The following is a 21,551-nucleotide window of genomic DNA, read 5'->3' as shown; positions in this document are numbered from 1 at the left end:
AAAATGGCAAAATAAGGCTTTTCAAGCATTTTATTGCATTTTTTCAAATTTTGCTAAAATATGGCAAAATAGTATGGCGCCTAGGATGCTTCTTTCCATTCTCCGTTGACACACTTTAAGTTAAAGTGTGTCAACTTTAAGTTAAAGTGTGTCAACTTTCCAATTTGAAATGTAAAATGTAAATGTACATTTTACATTTTGCATTTTGCATTTTCCATTTTGCATTTTGCGGTTCGCACATCTCTGCGTACTATGCACCCCGAACCAAGTCACTGTAGTAAGAAGCTATATGTGTACATCTGTATAAAATATATGTAATTGTGTATGTGAACATCAGCATTTTCGTCCTGTACTCTTACGAGAATGCTGATGACATTAGAAAGTTGCTTTTTCTTTTGTTTTCGTTTTAATTTTCACACGGATGAGGTTTTCTATCTTTATACGCACGAGGAGAAAGAGAAAGCCCCATTTGAAATCTTTGAATAAATGCAGTGTTAAAAATATGTATTAAAAAAAAAAAAAAAAAAAAAAAATGTATCTAATATTTACATACATATTGCCAGAAATTACCAGAAATATTGATATATAACTACGTAAATAAATAGGTGGGTACTTGCTTGGAATATGTTGAGATGACATCGCTGACTCCAGAAGACATTGTAAACTTACCTGAAATGAAAACAAAATACATAACATGTTCGTGTTATATTCTAGAAGAAAATAGACCTTGTTTATTCCTGCCTGAATAGGACCGAAAAGTCCCTTTACCCTAGCAGTCTAATCAAAGTCTCGTTTATTTGGTTATCCCTCTGGTCCCTGTTCCATCCAATCCATTCAGTCCTACAATTCAGCCCCTGGCAGACTCCCTATCCCACGCCATACTCCCTAATACTTCCTCTTACACCACAAAGATAACACCCCTAACTCCCATTTTCAGTTCTATTTTTCTACTACAGTAAAACTGAATGGGGAAATATGAAATTTTCAGGTATCTATTTGCAGCACGCATGAATGATGCTATTGTAAAGCTAAACAGATAGTGTAAATATGTAAAAAATTGATAATGCTAGTACTGATACTAGTAATAATGCCAAACTGCAAACTTTTCTACAATGCATCATAATAGAATAGCATATTTCAGACTCGACGGATTTATTGGGGTGAGGGTGAGGGACATTAAAATAAATTACATGGAGAAGAAATTAATTTATTTAAAATCCAGCATGCTGACCTTCTATGAACATCAGCATACTCATCAATAATTACATCTTGTAACTTTTTTTTTTTTTTTTTTTTTTTTTTTTTTTTTTTTATTTTTTTTTTTTTTTTTTTTTTTTTTTTTTTTTTTTTAGCTTAATTTAGAATTTTAGATCGACATGGGGCTGAAAACTAGAAAAGTCACTTTTGCCAAGTTTCAGTCTCGTTTATTGAGTTTTCAGACTAAAACTACTCGTATACAAGTGAGTCTCGTAAACTCTGTTGGCAATTTTCAAAGGGGACAACACTCTGACAAAAGAGCACTTTATAGTTTGGTGTTCCTGAGAAGAGACCTTTTAAACTGTTCAGATAATGGGACTGCCTAGCCCTAACCAACGGCATAAAAAAGATAATCCTTTCAAAACACCCGCCACTGATATAAAAGTTTCAAAGCTTTTATTTAATGTCTGCAATCGGGTTCAGCACCACCACATATTCAATTCAGCCAGACATCCTCTTCTGTTACTCTAGAGTCTAGGTATAGACTTTGGTTATTACAGGAATACTTGGGTTTTAATTACAGGAATACGTATCAGACCTTGGTTATAGGTTACAGACATATGTGGGCTTTGGCTACAGGAATACTTATGCTTTGGTTACAGAAATACTCAAAAACGATAAAACTCTAATTCGTGTTAATATAAGCCGCTTGATCAACATTGATTAGAAGGAAAATGGCTAAGGCTTGCTTTTATTTAATGTCTGCAATCGGGTTCAGCACCACCACATATTCAATTCAGCCAGACATCCTCTTCTGTTACTCTAGAGTCTAGGTCTAGACTTTGGTTATTACAGGAATACTTGGGTTTTAATTACAGGAATACGTATCAGACCTTGGTTACAGGTTACAGACATATATGTGGGCTTTGGCTACAGGAATACTTATGCTTTGGTTACAGAAATACTCAAAAACGATAAAACTCTGTTTCGTGTAACGTGTTAATATTAGCCGCTTGATCAACATTGATTAGAAGGAAAATGGCTAAGGCTTTGGCTAAATTTGAAATCGATACAGTTAGCATTAGCAGTAGGTACCTAATGTTTAGAACTGAGAAGCTGAGAACCCTTCAGAACTGAAGAGTAAAGAGTTTCTACACCTACACTCAAGGTACATTTCCATTGTTGAGATAAAACGGTATTGAAAAACATTTATAATTTCGAAAGTTATTATAGTTTATACAATAATTTCTAAAGTTTTGCAGGCTGACTATGTTTTGTCTCCCCTATGTACCTTCCAGCTAAATGCAAAATGCATTGTTATCAATTTCCCACCTCTTAAACTTTTGCCTGCTCACAATACTTTCTCTTTACTTCCCCACAATACTTCCCCTTTTATCCCTTCCCAAACTCACACTGTTTCCTCTATTTCTCCTTCCCATCTTCTCTTTTTCCCTTTTTCTTCCTCTGTTCTACTTCATCTTTTTTATCCTCAATCTTTCTCCTTCTTCCCCACATGGTTCTTGTCTTTCACTTAATTTCCTAGGATTTTAGGTACAAATGTATGAAGGATTTATTTTGTAACTATTTCTTCTTTTTCCTCCTTCTTCTGCTCTATTACTCTCTCTCCCCTTCTCCCAATTTCTAATTTTCTTAGGTACTCTTTTACGACTGAAGTCATCATCATCATCATCATCATTAGCCCGCAACATCCCCATCCGGAGCAAGGGCCTCTCCCAGAAGTTTCCAATGTTTTCTATTCTGTGCTTCATGTGTCCAAAAAAAAAGAGATGTCATGAACATGTGTATTCTGCCAGTCCTAACTTATGGCACAGAAACCTTGGCACTTACTAAAGAACAAAGCCGAAAACTTAAAGTGTGTCAACGGAGAATGGAAAGAAGCATCCTAGGAATATCACTAAGAGACAGAATAAGAAACACCAAAATTAGACGAAGAACTGGAGTCAAGGATGTGGGAGAAGAAGTTTGGATGAAGAAGTGGCAGTGGGCAGGACATGTGGCGCGAATGAACCCGGAAAAATGGACGAAACTTTGCTACGAGTGGTATCCGAGAGATGGAGTTAGGAGAGCAGGAAGACCAACAACGAGATGGCGAGAATCATTGCACAAAGCAGTAGGACCACTTTGGACACATGGACGACTGAAGTAGGTGCAGAAAAAGTTTTTGCCATACAAAAATATAGGTAATTAATCTTTGATAACATATGTACGTGTTGATTCTCTTGAAACGAAGATAACGTGGGAGTAAAAAAAGAAGTGTGGGACAGGGGAAGAGGAGGGACTAAATCACCCTGAACTATAAAAGAATAATTGGAGGGGAAAGAAAGGTAAGAGCCCGAAGAGACCAAAGTTATCAGGGCCTCTTACACTAGGTAAAATTGGATTTCAGAATAATAATCCAAAACACCATTTTTTACTTTCCTTATCCTATAGGAAGGAAAATAATGTAATCGGGTCAAATTTTCGATGGTCAGTTTTTGATGCCAAAACACGTTTTGAGGTCCCTAGAGCCTAAATCTAAAGTTTCAGCCGTTGGTCCGTGTGTCTGTCTGTCTGTAAACAAAATATCTCGAGAACGGTAAGAGCTAGCGACTTGAAATTTGGTATGTAGCTGTCAAATGTGACAAGGATGCGACACGAAGCTTTTGGTTAAGATCGGTGCATTGGTTGGCGGCATTTTTCCGCTTTTTGGCGGTTTTCGGTCTAGGTTAACAATATCTCGGGAACGGTATGAGCTAGAGACTTGAAATTTGGTATGCAGTTCACAAATGTGACAAGGATGCAACAGAAAATTTGAGATAGGAGCTGCGCTTGGCGGTTTTTTGACCGCTTTTGGACGGATTTCGGCCGTGTTTTAGCGGTTTTCAGCTATACCGACTAAACGGTTAGAGATACGGTAAAAGTTAGGGTAAAATAATACTCAAATAAGCATCATTCAATAGGATAAGGAAAGTCGTGTGATGTTCATACCAGATTTTTTACATAAAGCTAAATAAAAATTTTGAAGGTGTACCTTCAAAATCAAGCCCCCCCAAAAATTTAGGCAAGAACCGCCTATGGTTAGGAGAGCAGGAAGACCAACAACGAGATGGCGAGACTCATTGCTAGGGTTGCCAACTTTTTTTTCGGCATTAAGCTACAAACTAGCAAAATGGTGAAAAAATACGGATTTCCCGATTATTACCCGGAACAAAGGCATTCTGGGAGAGGCCCTTGCTCCGGATGGGGATGTTGCGGGCTAATGATGATGATGTTTGGCGCCAAGGCAATATGTCATTTGAACTTCCCTGTTTATAACTTACCAGTTGGGGATGTTGCGGGCTAATGATGATGATGTTTGGCGCCAAGGCAATATGTCATTTGAACTTCCCTGTTTATAACTTACCAGTTGAACGTAGCTGGTTTTGCACGTGCTGTCGATCTGTTCAATGTCCATGTCTAGGAATTTGATCTCTACATTGCCCCCTATGTCGGACTCGACGGACCAGGCACAGTTCAAGTTGGGTTTATAAGGTGGGGAGATGAACACTTTACGCTCCTTGGTAGCCACAAGTTCGCTGACACCACATTCCGCTGGAAAAAAGAGATCATACAGGGGGTAGATAGAATAGAATAGTTCTTGTTGTTAGCTAAAAGAATAGAATAGAATATACCTTGTTTATCCTGTTGGGATAGGACTGAAAAGTCCCTTTACCACCGCAGTCTAACCAAAGTCTTATACAGGGTGTATCACAAAGCTATCTCAAGCCCTGTATATTTTGACATTTTATAGGGAACATGTTTCGGGTCCCAAAAGCCCCGTTTCCGTACTCTTCAGGGGGCCTGAGCCAGCGGCTTAAAAAAAAAAAAAAAAAAACACCAAAAGGGACCCATTATTTTTTTAAAAAAAAAAAAAAAAAAAAAAAAAAAAAAAAATAGGTACATTATCTTGCCACGGTACATTTTCTTGCACGCATCCCAATATTTTCCTATTATGTCTGTGCTGGCTTCCAAGGAAGGACAAGAAAAAAGGTGAACAGAGTTCATAGGATGATTTAAGGAACAGAGAGGATGGTCAAAATAGAATATATAGAACATACCTTATATATCCTGCCAGAATAAGACTGAAAAGTCCCTTTACCCCAGCAGTCTAAACAAGGTCTCGTATATTTGATGTGTATGTGTTAAAGATTAATGGCGGATTTCACCAACCTTCTTTGCAGCCTCAAACCGCCCGTTAGCTTAACAGCCCTGTTAAGCCAATACAAATTAAATGGAACTAACTGGCTGTTAGCTTAACAGGAGTTCTAATGATTGAATAAACATTGGTGGAATCCAACATAAAGCAGCGCGCAGACTGATCATACACTTCCAACACTTCAGACATTTCCGACAAATCCTGTATTCTGCTTTCTATGTTAAGTAATGGTAGTATGTCGGAATTGTTGGAAATGTCTGATACGGATAGGTGTGCGGACTACCATTACTTAACATAGGAAGCAAAATACAAAATCTGTCGGAAATGTCTGAAGTGTTGGAAGTGTTATGATCAGTCTGCGCGCTGCTTAATAGGTACATGTTGTAGGTATCAGTTTTTTTTTTTTTTTTTTTTTTTTTTTTTTTTTTTTTTTGGGAAAAAAATTGTTCAAGTTTTTTACTGTAATGTTTAAAACTTATTCCACAAGACCGCATACCTACTTACCCTGTGAGTAAAAAATGAAAAACAAGGATCAGTTTTATGCTGAAAACGCATGTTTTTACATCTACGCACGTCGATCCTTGAAATTTGGGATCCATTTTCGGTCTGAATGAGGTATACAGTTCACAGAACCACTAGTGTTTTGTTTTTACTCACCGAATCATGGCTTGAGACATCTCTTCAATTTGAGCGGGTATAGGGCGACCCACGGGGGCAGGATCCGAGTCAAATATAACTTGAGCACATGGATATTTCCAGTACTGAAAAACAACGATCAGACAATGAGTTAAAGTAACATCATAGGAACTCGTCCATTCAACATTTTGATTAACACCCTGTGCCAAGCCTAAAATGCCATTATCCCCAGGGATAAACGTAGTACGCGTCTCTCAGTGTGACAATCAGAAAGTTCAAGGTAAGGATGGTCTAAAATGGACAGTATTGAAATATTTTTGACGTACTTATTTTGCTATTTATTAAAATTTATTTATTTATAAATTTTACATCATTGACATTACTCTATATATAGCTATATTATTTTTATATCATTGACATACGTATATATTTATTATATTATTTTACTACCATTGACATTATTTTACCCAGGTGTTCATATACCTAATTTCCATAATTATTTTACATCTTTGGTTACTATTATTGCGGTGCAATCTCTAATCTTAATATTAAGTACCTATTATCTTTATATTATCTTTTTAACAATTTTAGATATTATTTTATTTTTTATTTTTTTTTCTCCTTCTTTTTCTTTTCTTTAAATGACGTTGTACAATTGTATTCATTGAAATGTATTTTTGATGTCATATTATGTACAATAAAAATAAATTAAATTAAAATATTATTATTATAATTATTATTATTATTATTATTTTTAAATAAGCAAAACTATTATATAAAACTATTTATTTGTTTACCTATGAAATATGTAAGAGTAAGACATTGTTTAGACTGCGAGAGTAAAGGGACCTTTCAGTCCTGTCCCAGCAGGATAAACAAGCTATATTCTATTCTGTAGACTAGAGCGGCCCACTGAAATAATAATATCTTAAATTAATTATGAACGCTATAAACTATCTAAATCCAAAATAGGTTCTCCATCCAAAATGACCTTATGAAACGTCTCTCCATCTAGTCTCCCACCAGGACACTCCATTTCCGTATCCGAGGAGACTCTTTCCCGAAATAAATCTTGGTCCGCTTACCTGCAGAATATTACAGCGACATTTTGAACTCGCGCCTTCCTCAGCCATCAGTTTCTCACAGGTCTCGGCGTAGATGTTGATAGAAGTGAACGAGATTTGCAACTTGTACGGCGTTGGGGTACTGAGTGACCATTCACAGAAGTAGGGGTCAGTGGCGGACGTCAACGGGTTAATGGAAGTGCGGCCCCCGGCCGGGATAACTTTGTCACCGCCACACCCGGACTGCGCGTCTGGAATGGAATTCCAGCTAGGTTAGAAATAAAGTAGAATAGAATAAATTGCTATTCAATTGTTATTTTATGAAATAATATCAATTGCTTGATATTCAATATTGTTTGTATTCACTCGAAAAAATTTGCTCTACAAAAATTCTGTACACTGTGAGAAAGGAAAACAATTTCTTAATTCTTTCTTTAGTTTTTGTACTATTCACATAACAATTTCAACAACAATCAACAACAACAAACAAATTTAAAAAATCTGTTCAAAATGAGATCCATTTGTTTGTAAAGTCGTTGTCAGGAATATCAATTTTATTCGAGGACGGTATAAAGGTATTTGCTATTGTGATAACGAAGATAAGGGAGAAGAGGACAAGTAGGAGGAGGAGGAGGATAAAGAAGAAGAAAGGCAATTCTCTCTCTCTCTCTCTCTCTCTCTCTCTCTCTCTCTCTCTCTCTCTCTCTCTCTCTGTCTCTCTCTGTCTCTCTCTCATCACATAACTGACAGCTCCTGTTACGTGTGGTTATCTCATAAGATTACCTCTGCCTCTGCGGGTTGAAAGCAGGAAAGTATAGAAAACTTACCAAACTTACCCCCGAGTCCAAGTTATGCTTTCTACTGCAAAATTGCTTTCCCCTGTGTTCTTCTGTTTCGGAACCTCTTCAGTCACAGTAGAACGAAAAGTTTCAGTTACTGTTGGGTTCGATTCCCGCCCGGGGCGGATTTTATCCTGAACGGGTAAGGTTCGCTCTCGGAACGGCTGGCATTCTCCTAATATCCTGTCTTCCTTCTCTCTTCGCTTTCCAGGTACACACGTAACTTTACATGCTGAACGTAACTTTACCAAAATGTTTTGTGGAGAACATCACCATGACAAGGTTATAGCACCAAAAAAAGTCACACTACTATCACGTCAAGTCACGTGAACTCATAGGGAGTCAGAAAGATGTAGCTCAAAGTTTCCCTATAATATTGTGGGTAATCTCGTTCAGGATAGCCACACTATTATCACGTCACGTGAGTGTGTTTCTACCTTTACAGTGAAGAGGGTTGCAGTAGTTTTCTCTAAGTTTTCCCATTTCCTGGCCACCGCTCAGAAATTAATCAAAAGTTTTAAATGGATTGTAATTCTCCAGTGACGTCACAACCTAACCAATGTGTGACCACCATGCCATTGTAAGTTCTAAGGCTTGACCCCTGTGTGAGTGAGAGAGCGGTATAGGGATAGAAAAAAAGAAAGGGATAAGGAGGGAGAGAGAGAGATAAGACTGGGAAAACGAAGAAGAAAAAGCAGAAGAAGAAAAAGAGGGAGGGAGAGAGAGAGAGAGACGGGGGAAAAGAGGGAGGAGGAGAGAAGAACCCAGTGTTTGAATGAGTGAGAGAGCGGTATAGGGATAAAAAAAGGAAAAGAGCCCTAGGGAGGGAAAGAGAGAGGGAGGGGGAGAGAGAGAGACGGGGAAAACGAAGGGAGGATGAGAGAAGTGCCCTAGAAGAGAAAGATAAAAAGAAAACATCGAAAGGCACAGAAAAATGGTAGGGGGATAGAAACTACCTTCTTATAAAAAAAGGGAAAGGCATATGCAAAACAAACATATAAGAGAAAGATAAAAAGAAAACATCGAAAGGCACAGAAAAATGGTAGGGGGATAGAAACTACCTTCTTATAAAAGAGGGAAAGGCATATGCAAAACAAACATACCTATATAGGAATAAGCAAAGTCAGGTATTAGGAGCTTATGGGGGAGAGGAAAAATGACTTGAAATTTGGGAGTTGACAGAAGCAGGAAAAAAATGTGGAAGACAAATTTGAATATGGCAAAGTGAGAAACGGAGATAGGGAGCGGAGGAGGAGGAGGAGAAAGAGGGAGCATTAGGAGCTTATGGGGGAGAGGAAAAATGACTTGAAATTTGGGAGTTGACAGAAGCAGGAAAAAAATGTGGAAGACAAATTTGAATATAGCAAAGTGAGAAAAGGAGATAGGGAGCGGAGGAGTTGGGGAGGAGGGGAGGAGGAGAGGAGGAGATGTAGGAGGAGAAAGAGGGAGCATTTTAGAAGAAAGAGGAAATAGTAAAAGGAGGAGAAGAAGAACAAGGTGTTTCTCCAACGGTTGGAGAGGTTAGAGTCTAACCTAAGAATAAGGAGTAGGATAAAGGGAAAAAAAGAGGAGGATTCTATAACCTAAGAAGAAGAAGAAGAAGAAGAAGAAGAAGAAGAAGGAGGAGGAGGAGGAGAAGGAGGAGGACGAGAAGGAGGAGGACGAGAAGGCGGTTGGAGAGGTTAGAGTCTAACCTAAGAATAAGGAGTAGGATAAAGGGAAAAAAAGAGGAGGATTCTATAACCTAAGAAGAAGAAGGAGGAGGAGGAGGAGGAGAAGGAGGAGGAGGAGGAGGAAGACGAGAATAAAGGGAAAGTAAGGTGGAAGAGGACAAGGAAGGAAATATCAAGAAGGGAAGAAGCGAAGGAAAAAGAAAAAGACAAGAATTTATGGAGAAAAATGACAGAAAAAAGAGGAAGAGGGTGAAAAGGACTCTGTATGACGTGACTGTGTATGAGAGAGTCAGGAAATCTCCTGGTTAGCACTTCTAGACTTCTACAGAAAGAGAGGGATGAGAAGAAACGTAGAAAATAAACAGAGGAGGAGAAGGAAAATATGAAGGGGGAGGAGGAGGAGAAAAATAAAAATATGGAGGAGAAAAATAAAAATATGGAGGAGGAGGAGGAGGAAAAAAAGAATAAGAAGATAGAGAAGAATCTGTGTATGAGAGAGTCAGGAAATCTCCTGGTTAGCACTTCTAGACTTCTACAGAAAGAGAGGGATGAGAAGAAACGTAGAAAATAAATAGAGGAGAAGAAGGAAAATATGAAGGGGGAGGAGGAGGAGGAGAAAAATAAAAATATGGAGGAGGAGGAGAAAAATAAAAATATGGAGGAGGAGGAGGAGGAGGAGGAGGAAGAAAAAAAGGATAAGAAGATGGAGAAGGATGAGGAGGAGGAGGAGGAGGAGGAGGAGGAGAAGGAAAAGGAGAAGATGATGGAGGAGAAGAGAAGGATGGTGGAGGAGAAAAAGGAAAAGATAGAGGTACGACTTTTAGGAGAGGGAGAAGATGGAAGAGAAGGAGGAAAAGAGGGAGGGGAATAGGAGATAAAGAACAATGTATGTGTCTGAGAGGGCCGGAAATCACTTGGCAGATTCTATTCTATTCAGATTTTACAATCGGAGAATTCCAAGGTTCACGAGAATCCTGAGACATTTTCTGTGACACCCAAAACCCTATCAAACAGAAGAGTGGAAGGAAAAAAGGAGAGAATAGGTAGGAATGCGTGAGTAGGGAATATATGGGTACTTCCTATCAGGGCGGTATTCAGGATTTTGTCGAGGGAGGGAGGCCCAAGAGTCCTAATAGGATCATAGCAAATTCTTCTTGGTAGGATTGAGATCTCAAATTGTTCTTCTCCGCGGCAGCCAAAACTTCAGTTAGTCTTCTAGCAACACCCGTGTCTTTACATTCAAATCCCCCGCTATCATTTTCCAGAGTTTTTCCTGGCTCGGGGATTCTTCTGGCACTATCATAGCAAATTCTTCTTGGTAGGATTGAGATCTCAAATTATTCTTCTCCGCGGCAGCCAAAACTTCAGTTAGTCTTCTAGCAACACCTGTGTCTTTACATTCAAATCCCCCGCTATCATTTTCCAGAGTTTTTCCTGGCTCGGGGATTCTTCTGGCGCTGCAGGAGGGGGGATAACAGGACCCCCTCCGTTCCCTCGGGACTTGACCGATGGGCGGGAGTAATTCGTTAATTACCTATTTTAAATGTATAAATAATAAGCACATACATGATACATGTTATTCATCATAGGAACATTGTATTGCTATGGACATAGGAATATCGTATTACTATTTATGTACATAGTATTGCTATAGGTAGGCAGTATGTACATTGTACATATGGAGAAAGGGAAGTCTATCGATTTTACCAACTCCGCCTCCAAACCAGTGTATCCAGGTGTAGATACACTCTGGAAAAGTGGAGATACGTGGACGACTCCTACTCTGAGTATGGTGAGGTCCAGACAAACGACTACCTCCTTGTCTGCGACCACAAACATGCATGCACCCAGGAGGACTCAATGCAATTGAGAGAGCAGTACAAGTCGCACGCTTCTAGGAGTGACAGATGTAAATGGTGACATTGTACCGGACATACCCCCTCCGTTCCCTCGGGACTTGACCGATGGGCGGGAGTAATTCGTTAATTACCTATTTTAAATGTAAATAATAAGCACATACATGATGTTATTCATAATAGGAACATTGTATTGCTATGGACATAGGAAAAACAGGGAGTATACCAGCCTGAATTTCCCTTGCTAAAGAAATAGCAAAGGTTGAGAGGGAAGGGCATCCACTCGTAAAATTTGTAGCCAAAACCAAATGTTAGCCCAAAGCGATCACCCTGGTTAGGGCTGAAGAGGCTGACGAAAAACGCCGACCCCGTCTGTACAAGGGAAAAGGCGAAGAAGACTTGAGTACATAGTATTGCTATAGGTAGGCAGTATGTACATATGGAGAAAGGGAAGTCTATCGATTTTACCAACTCCGCCTCCAAACCAGTGTATCCAGGTGTAGATACACTCTGGAAAAATGGAGATACGTGGATGACTCCTACTGTGACTATGGTGAGGTCCAGACAAACGACTACCTCCTTGTCTGCGACCACAAACATGCATGCACCCAGGAGGACTCAGTGCAATTGAGAGAGCAGTACAAGTCGCACGCTTCTAGGAGTGACAGATGTAAATGGTGACATTGTACCGGACACGGAAAGTATGTATCGTGTGGATGACAATGATTGATTCCTCGGTAGCAAGCGCCCAACTGGTAAACGGAGGCTTATGGGTTCGATTCTTCACCACGGCTAAAATTGTGTCCCATTTTGAGGGCTTTTTATGTTTATATTTTAGACAATTCCAGTATCTACAATTTACAATTCGACTTCTTGTGTCCCATTTTTAGGCCTCCTTATTTTTCATTTCCAGTACCGATCTACAATTTACAATTCGACCCAACTTTACACCCCGCTTTTTTCCCACAAAAAGCAATAACCTCAAGTATTAGTAAACTATGTCCTCAAGTCATAGTAAAATGTATAATCCATGCCTGCAAGGAGGTCGACAATAAAACATAGTATCCGCCGTTAGAATATCATCATCATGAGAGTTGCCTTATATGTTTCTCTAGGCGGAGTACCTTTATCTACAGCGCGTAGGGTTAGATTATAACCTAGTGGGGCTATTTCTCGATCCAATAGTTTCAGAACTACAATATTGTACTCCTTTTTCTTAGTCCCTGGATCAGTTTGGGTTAGATTATAACCTAGTGGGGCTATTTCTCGATCTAATAGTTTCAGAACTACAATATTGTACTCCTTTTTCTTAGTCCCTGGATCAGTTTTCAAAGGTTGAGAGGGAAGGGCATCCACTCGTAAAATTTGTAGCCAAAACCAAATGTTAGCCCAAAGCGATCACCCTGGTTAGGGCTGAAGAGGCTGACGAAAAACGCCGACCCCGTCTGTACAAGGGAAAAGGCGAAGAAGACTTGAGTACATAGTATTGCTATAGGTAGGCAGTATGTACATATGGAGAAAGGGAAGTCTATCGATTTTACCAACTCCGCCTCCAAACCAGTGTATCCAGGTGTATATACACACTGGAAAAGTGGAGATACGTGGACGACTCCTACTGTGAGTATGGTGAGGTCCAGACAAACGACTACCTCCTTGTCTGCGACCACAAACATGCATGCACCCAGGAGGACTCAGTGCAATTGAGAGAGCAGTACAAGTCGCACGCTTCTAGGAGTGACAGATGTAAATGGTGACATTGTACCGGACACAGAAGGTATGTATGGTGTGGATGACAATGATTGATTCCTCGGTAGCAAGCGCCCAACTGGTAAACGGAGGCTTATGGGTTCGATTCTTTACCACGGCTAAAATTGTGTCCCATTTTGAGGGCTCCTTATGTTTATACTTTATATTTTAGACAATTCCAGTATCTACAATTTACAATTCGACTTCTTGTGTCCCATTTTTAGGGCTCCTTATTTTTCATTTCCAGTAACTATCTACAATTTACAATTCGGCCCAATTTTACACCCCCCTTTTTTCCCCACAAAAAGCAATAACCTCAAGTATTCGTAAACTATGTCCTCAAGTCATAGTAAAATGTGACCTCAAGTCCTAGTAAAATGTATAATCCATGCCTGCAAGGAGGTCGACAATAAAACATAGCATCCGCCGTTAGAATATCATCATCATCATCATCATCATCATCATTGTGATCCCATTTGATGACTATGGAAATTAATCCGACGGCAATGGGGTATCAATAGTGTCACAAGTGGATGTCGCTTTATTCTTTGCTGTCATGATGGATTACATTATATCAAATGGGGAATGGGAGGGAGCGGGCGAGGTTTCAAATGGGAGAGCATGGGATATAGAACAAAATTAATGAGAGTACTTGTATTCGACTGATTAAATACTAATTAATGTTCAGAAATTCTTTTTCCCTTTTTTTTCCGCTCCAGTTTTAATCGGGTTTTTGCTACTGTTGTATTTAATTGAATTGATTAATTACAGATATATGTATATCTGTAATTCATTAGTAGTGGTACCTAGAGATTAAAGCTGATTTCGTTGTCTACATTTCTCATCTTTTCTATTTCCAGTGAATAATAGTGGTTCTTCTACTTTGGAGGTATTCTCAATGGCGTTACACAAATGATAATTTGACGCTTAACAGGTAAGGATTTTCCGTTCTCCTCTTCCTCCAAACGCTACTTTTAAAAACTCATTACTACCATTATGATCATGATCACACCATTATTACTCCTTGCGATGATGAGAAGAATTCTAAACTTTCTTCTAACAAATTAATAATTGATGAGCAACTTTTAACCCTCCTTGACACGAACACCTTTACCATCGGCTCTTCAAATCTTCAATTTGAACATAAAATGATTAATTTGTTGATTTCAAGGACCTGATTTTAAACATGTGGAAACCCGTATGGGGTGAAGCTTCCATCAACTTGGGGTCCTAAACAACCTTTTACGATGAGCTGATATAGGTACATAACTATACATACATAGTGCTCATGTCGTTCTATCATTCGACTTGATATCACTGATATCCCATTTCTTAGTTCACGGCACACGGCAAGGGTTAATGTGATTCACAGAAAGTTGGGTAATGATCGTTCATGACCCCTCCTCTGCTTCCTATTTCCAACGAGTAAGAAGTTTTCATTGAGCTTTTAAGGGCAAGTTAGTCCATTCCGTGGAGTTGCCTTATATGTTTCTCTAGGTGGAGTACCTTTATCTACAGCGCGTAGGGTTAGATTATAACCTAGTGGGGCTATTTCTCGATCTAATAGTTTCAGAACTACAATATTGTACTCCTTTTTCTTAGTCCCTGGATCAATTTTTGTAGGAACAATGCGGAAATGGTTCAAAGGACCTGATTTTAAACATGTGGAAACCCGTATGGGGTGAAGCTTCCATCAACTTGCGGTCCTAAACAACCTTTTACGATGAGTTGATATAGGTACATAACTATACATATTACATAGTGCTCATGTCGTTCTATCATTCGACTTGATATCACTGATATCCCATTTCTTAGTTCACGGCACACGGCAAGGGTTAATGTGATTCACAGACAATTGGGTAATGATCGTTCATGACCCCTCCTCTGCTTCCTATTTCCAACGAGTAAGAAGTTTTCACTGAGCTTGTAAGGGCAAGTTAATCCATTCCGTAATCATTCGACTTGATATCACTGATATCCCATTTCTTAGTTCACGGCACACGGCAAGGGTTAATGTGATTCACAGAAAGTTGGGTAATGTTCGTTCATGACCCCTCCTCTGCTTCCTATTTCCAGCGAGTAAGAATTTTTCATTGAGCTTGTAAGGGCAAGTTAGTCCATTCCGTATTACAGCTACCTCTACAAGATAGACCTTTCAACCTTTTCTTTCGAATCAGGAGGGGAAAAAAATCTGCTCATCTTTCTACCAAGAAATCGAGCGTAGTAGTGAAAGGCACCAATACAATAATTATAAATGCATCTAGATAGACAGGTATATGTTGTGTAAGAAAATATAAAAAAGTTTTGATTAAAAAACTTCTTATGTAAACATTAATATGTATACGCTAAGTGTATGATACGAGCTTTTTAAAATAAGCTTTCCACGTTTTTCGTAAAGAAACGCCTAAGAAGAAAAGTGGGACACTTTTATTTTGTTTTAGGAGGGACGAAAAAAGTCCCTCTTCCCTGCTTGAAGTTGAGTTCAGTACTCTTAAAATTTGCTAAGCTGATTTTCCTGGAAATTGTCACACGTGGCGTATTTCTTGTGCTGATGATATGGGTTTAACTGTAACTTTGTTTATTTATTTAAAAGAAATAAAAATAATAAGTTTCGTACATAGAGGAATAGAAATGCAGGGATAAAACATATATGGGGGAAATGGAGCTTCACCCATAAATAATACCAATGCCATTGCTTTGTAACCAAGGAAAATAATCATAAATTAACTTGACCATGTGGATAACGGTAAGAGAAAAGGGGGATTTGAAAATTCTCAAGCGATTATGTTCGCGGATTTGGCAATTATGTTCGCGGATTCGCGTCCCGAATCGACATTTTGGATATTTGGCAAGCCTACTAATAGGGGAGATGCTCCAATAATGATGATTTTTATTATCAATTCTATACAATTCATCTATATTTCTGGACTTTGGCCTACAGTAAAGGAGAACAATGAAGCTCAAGGGGTTGGCCACCTCTCCCCCCCCCCTTAATAACGACCCTGCGTCCTATACCGATAGGAAGGTAAACATGGCAGAGTATAGGAAATACATTAGAATGTAACTGAAAGCATTTTTCAGCCTGTGTACGCGGCAACACAATTTGTCTTGCATACAAATGGGATATGGGAAAATAGAACGAGGAGGAAGAGGAGGAGGAGGAGAGGATACGTTGGGCGGCAAATGGTGAATGGAAAGATTCTGCTTTTCGAAATCAAAATGGAAATTTCAACATTTTGAAAATAAACAAATATATTTTGCATTAGGATATGAAGAAAATAGGCATAAACAGTGAGGAGAAAATAAACGGAGAGAGAAAAAAATCCCAAAAGAGAGTAAAAATCTCGACAGGAAATTAAAAGGCAAAACATAGGCCTTACACCCGGTACTGAATACGTTTGAGAATAAAATCTCTTCTCGTACAGAGTAAAAATCTCGACAGGAAATTAAAAGGCAAAACATAGGCCTTACACCCGGTACTGAATACGTTTGAGAATAAAATCTCTTCTCGTATAGCTTTTCCGAATGAGCCAGTAAAATCCGAGATGTATTCGTTTTTTATGCGTTTTCTCTTCTCCAATGGGCTCTGAAGTAGATAAAACGGGCAAAGAAGAAAATACTCCAAACAAACTAACCTAATATGTAATATACATAGTACTCTTATACGAAATAAAATAAAATAGGTAAGTGAAGTATGAAAAATATTGGACTCACCTTCGTTATCGATCGTGAAGTATCCAAGTCCATCTCCACCTCTGACGGAGTAGCTGATCTTGGAGTTCATTCCAGGAGGATCTGCATCTGCAGCCTTGAGGGTGATTACTAATGTACCAATGGGTTGATTTTCCTTGACAGTCGCTTGGTATACAAAGTCACTAAATACTGGAGCATTCATGTTTTCATTCACATCAGAAACTTCTACAATAAGCGTGGCTTCAGAGATGTACCAATGGGTTGATTTTCCTTGACAGTCGCTTGGTATACAAAGTCACTAAATACTGGAGCATTCATGTTTTCATTCACATCAGATACTTCTACAATAAGCGTGGCTTCAGAATATAATGGCGGGGATCCGTTATCTTTCGCCCGAACAACAAGACTGTGAACTTGTCTCTTCTCGAAATCCAAAGGTTTGGCAACTCTTATTGTACCTGTCAAGCGATCAATTGAGAAGACATCATCTGCCTCGTTGTCACTGACTATCGTGTATCGTACAACGCCTCCTTGTCCCAGGTCAGGATCACTTGCTGACAAGATGGCCACTACTGTTCCTACTGGAATGTCTTCACGAACTTTCACAGAGTAATTTGGTAAGGCAAAGTTTGGTGCGTTATCATTGATATCATCAATGGTAACTCGGACTAAAGCGTCAGCATGTAAAGTATACATGTCGTTTCGACCATCACAATCCGAAGCTCTTATTTTAAGCTCATACAAGTCTTGTCTTTCTCTATCAAGAGATGCAGAGACATACAGGGAACCTGTTGCTGAATCGACAGCAAAATCTTGAGTGTCGGTCATTAGAGAGTAAACTACTTTGGCATTGTCTCCAAGATCCAAATCAGTAGCATTCACCTTGAATATAACAGTTCCATTGAGAGCATTTTCCGTCACTCGAAAACTAGCAAGCGATTTTTCAAATTTAGGAGGATTGTCATTCACGTCTAATATTGTTATTGGAAGCATTTTGGACGTCGATTTTTGAGGTTTTCCTAAATCATAGACTGTGATATTCAAGGTATATTCTGACGTTCTTTCTCTATCTAGGTATCCAACGACTTTCAATTCGCCTGAATCTGGATCTATTCGGAACACAGAGTCATTGTCTCCAGATGATATACCGAATACAAGTTTTCCATTGTAGCCAAGATCTCTATCACGGGCAATTATTTTAGTCAAGGTGGATTTTAGAGGAACTGATTCGTTAACTTGAAGCTCGATAGGAAATGAGAAGAACTCTGGGACATGAACATTTTCCCCATATCGACTCGGCATCATAGCAAATTCTTCTTGGTAGGATTGAGATCTCAAATTGTTCTTCTCCGCGGCAGCCAAAACTTCAGTTAGTCTTCTAGCAACACCTGTGTCTTTACATTCAAATCCCCCGCTATCATTTTCCAGAGTTTTTCCTGGCTCGGGGATTCTTCTGGCGCTGACCAGATTTATTCTTATTCGCACAACATCAGAAAAGTGGGCGCTATCTGTAGCGGTAACATTGATTTCCCTTTCATTCACTCTCACATCTGTTAGATCACAAGCAATGGATAAAACACCGGAAGTTATGTCTAGGGCAAAACATCCATCTTCGTTGCCACTTACAATTCGATAACTGATGATGTTACCAGCATCAAAGTCTATGGCAGACAAAGTAATAATCTCTCTACCGATTGGAAGATTCCTGGGAACATGACCCAAACAATCAACTTTCTCAAATTGAGGTCTATTGTCATTAACATCGAGTAATTTTATTTTCAACTGCATTTCGGTTTGTCTTCTATAAGGAAGTCCCCAATCAGATGCTCTAACTCTGAGAATGTATTCTCTTCTCATAGACTCATAATCCAGAACTTGGGTTGTTTTTATGACTCCAGAAAAATGATCGATTTCAAAAGGCACTGGTTTCAAATTTGCTATACTGTAAGAAATGTAAGCATTTTCTCCAGAATCTTTATCTTTAGCTGTAACTTTTATCACAGAAGTACCAGCTGGTTCATTCTCATTGATGCTTACTTCCATCTCTGGTGAGTCAAAGAGTGGGTCATTATCATTAGTATCGACAATATTTACTTTTACTTTAGCTGCTGACTGCTTACGTGTACCAGCATTACCTTGATCAATAGCACTTACAGTGAGCGTATAAAACGCTTTATCTTCAGCATCTAAAGTTACAGCTGTGTATAACATTCCAGTCTCCGGATTAATGTTGAACTCACCACCTTCATTTCCACCTACAATTTCTAGAAAAACTTGAGCATTTTTACCATCGTCAGCATCTGAAACTTTCAGTCTTATTATTGGAGTATTTACAGGGGTAGTTTCAGGAACATCCACTTCATAAATTTCTCGATCAAAAACGGGTTTATTATCATTCAGGTCTACGAGGTGAACTTGAGTTGCCTTATATGTTTCTCTAGGTGGAGTACCTTTATCTACAGCGCGTAGGGTTAGATTATAACCTAGTGGGGCTATTTCTCGATCTAATAGTTTCAGAACTACAATATTGTACTCCTTTTTCTTAGTCCCTGGATCAATTTTTGTAGGAACAATGCGGAAATGGCCGTCTGGATCTCCATCAACAATATCCAGACTTGCTATCTCCCCATGAATACCAGCGTCTCTATCGACAACTCTAACAATTGCATAAATGTCGGCATATGATTGCTCTACAATATCGGGTAAACTTTGAACATAAATTTCGGGCCCGTACAAGTTTATTTGTTCGACCTTGATTTTTAATTTTGCCGAGCTTGGTTTTCCGCCTCCTTTGAAAACGGAGCCTCTATCTTGTCCCAAGACAACTAAATCATGTACAGATCGATCAGTATACTTCAGAGGTCTTGTCAGAGTGACGACCCCACTTGTAGGATGTATTGAGAATTGTTCGTTCATGTCTCGAAAGCTGTAATAAATTTCTCCATTTCTCCCAAGATCAGCATCTTCTGCTGAAACTCTCAGTATACTCGTATGCAGTGGAAGATCTTCTGGTACAGTCTCTTCATACTCTGTAGGGTAGAAGAGTGGATTCAAGTCATTGGTGTCAAGGACATTCACATGAACTTTACATGTTGTTTCTTCGTAAGATGCCTTTTTTCCATCCCTATGAGTGATGGTGGCTTTAATGTGTAAAATGTATTTGTCCTTACGTTCTCGATTCAACACATCAGTATTTCCAGTTCGTGTCCTGATTAAGAGAAACCAAAAATCACCAACGAGTCGTTCCTCTGCTTTGAAGAATTTGTCACGGTCACCAGATGATATCTTAAATCGAATGTCAACTTCACTCGTTCCCCGGTAGATACCCATCTTTTCTTCCGGGGTAACGTAAGTTTTAGAATTTGAATTTTCTGATATGCTGACATTGTAATCTTTTTGAGTAAAACGTAGACTCGAGGATCGACCTATGTCATCTGATGTCAAGATAACTGTTGGCAATAATAACGCCACAACTGTCAACCACTGGTTTAGTGGCGTCCATCTCATTCCCATTATAATCCAGGGTTTCTGCAGACTTCCACCATCTCATGTATCTGAAACATAGAAAACAACAATAGCAGATTAGTACATGTCATGAAATATTCAAGATCGGTAAAATTACCACGAATAAAAAAGAATTGAAAATATGAAAAGACTCCTTGAAAACTTGAAATTATTTATTTCTCAATGAGGTTTCAACTCGTAATAAAAGGAGAGAAGACTTATACCAATTCACAGCTGTACTTTAGGAAACCAAGTTCAATTTTATATTTTTAATCAGTTTATAAGAAATCTTGAATGAAACAATAGTCAAACTGGTGAGGTAATTTCGGATTATTTCCAACGCGGTACCTGAACTTTTATTTCGAAAATAAGAGGATTAGAAAATTCCATTCAAACAAGATCCTACCCACCCCATAGAATATAGGTAACTCAGAATATTTATAAAATACTTTTACTTTACAATACTTGACAGTTACCTACAGACTTTTCAAGTTTTCATGCATTTTAAAGTATACATATTTCAGTAGAAGTAGAAATGGAGTAATAATAATGTATCTAAAAGCATGGAAGATAAAATGTAAGAATTATGAAGGTGACAGATTCAACAAAATAAACAAATATACTGAATTCCAAGTAGGTAAACATAAAAAATTGCTTCAATTCTTCTCTTGCGTGTATTTCAACACTTGGAACAATTTAAAAGAGTCTCTTTGAAGCAGAACCTCTCCTGAAAATCAACAGTAAGGAGACAAAATGTCAATGCAATGCTGAGAGCTTTCAATTTTCAAAAGAAAATTTAGAATTTGTTTGAGTACTTAAACCTGCTTGGAAAAGTTCATCATAAAAGAAGGATGAATTTTATAACTCGGTAAACAACTATAATTAATAATTATCCTAAAGTAACTGCGGCAAATATTTTTCTTTTCCTGTTTTACTAACCCTTTTATCTTAAAATAAAACATCCAGAACTGAAATCAAGATAGATTCTGAAATAGAGGGAAAGTAAAAAGAACTTTAACTAAAATATCTGCATTACTCGTACATTCCTTATTATAAGATAAGGACACTAAAAAGGCCAACTGAAAAATGCAACAGCTACTTCCATTCAAAATACACTACTATATAGCTAACTTCTAATATTCATTGAG

At 38.5% G+C, this 21,551-nt stretch overlaps 1 protein-coding gene across 1 annotated transcript; it reads right to left on the bottom strand.

Moving 5' to 3' along the window:
• Positions 1 to 574: 574 nt before the first annotated feature.
• On the bottom strand, positions 575 to 20,448 carry LOC103508283 (fat-like cadherin-related tumor suppressor homolog). Its single transcript, XM_026822926.1, has 3 exons — positions 17,150 to 20,448; positions 16,921 to 17,033; positions 575 to 669 (listed from the first exon to the last, which is right to left on the bottom strand). Exons 1-3 carry the CDS (start codon positions 20,410 to 20,412, stop codon positions 590 to 592), a joined length of 3,456 nt encoding a protein of 1,151 aa, XP_026678727.1. The 5' UTR covers positions 20,413 to 20,448; the 3' UTR covers positions 575 to 589.
• Between the last annotated feature and the right edge of the window lie 1,103 nt (positions 20,449 to 21,551).

Source organism: Diaphorina citri, unplaced genomic scaffold (assembly GCF_000475195.1).
Source record: "Diaphorina citri unplaced genomic scaffold, Diaci psyllid genome assembly version 1.1 scaffold384, whole genome shotgun sequence".
NCBI lineage: Eukaryota > Metazoa > Arthropoda > Insecta > Hemiptera > Psyllidae > Diaphorina > Diaphorina citri.
The sequence above is the reverse complement of the archived record's forward strand: the minus strand, read 5'-3'. Positions and strand labels throughout refer to the sequence as shown.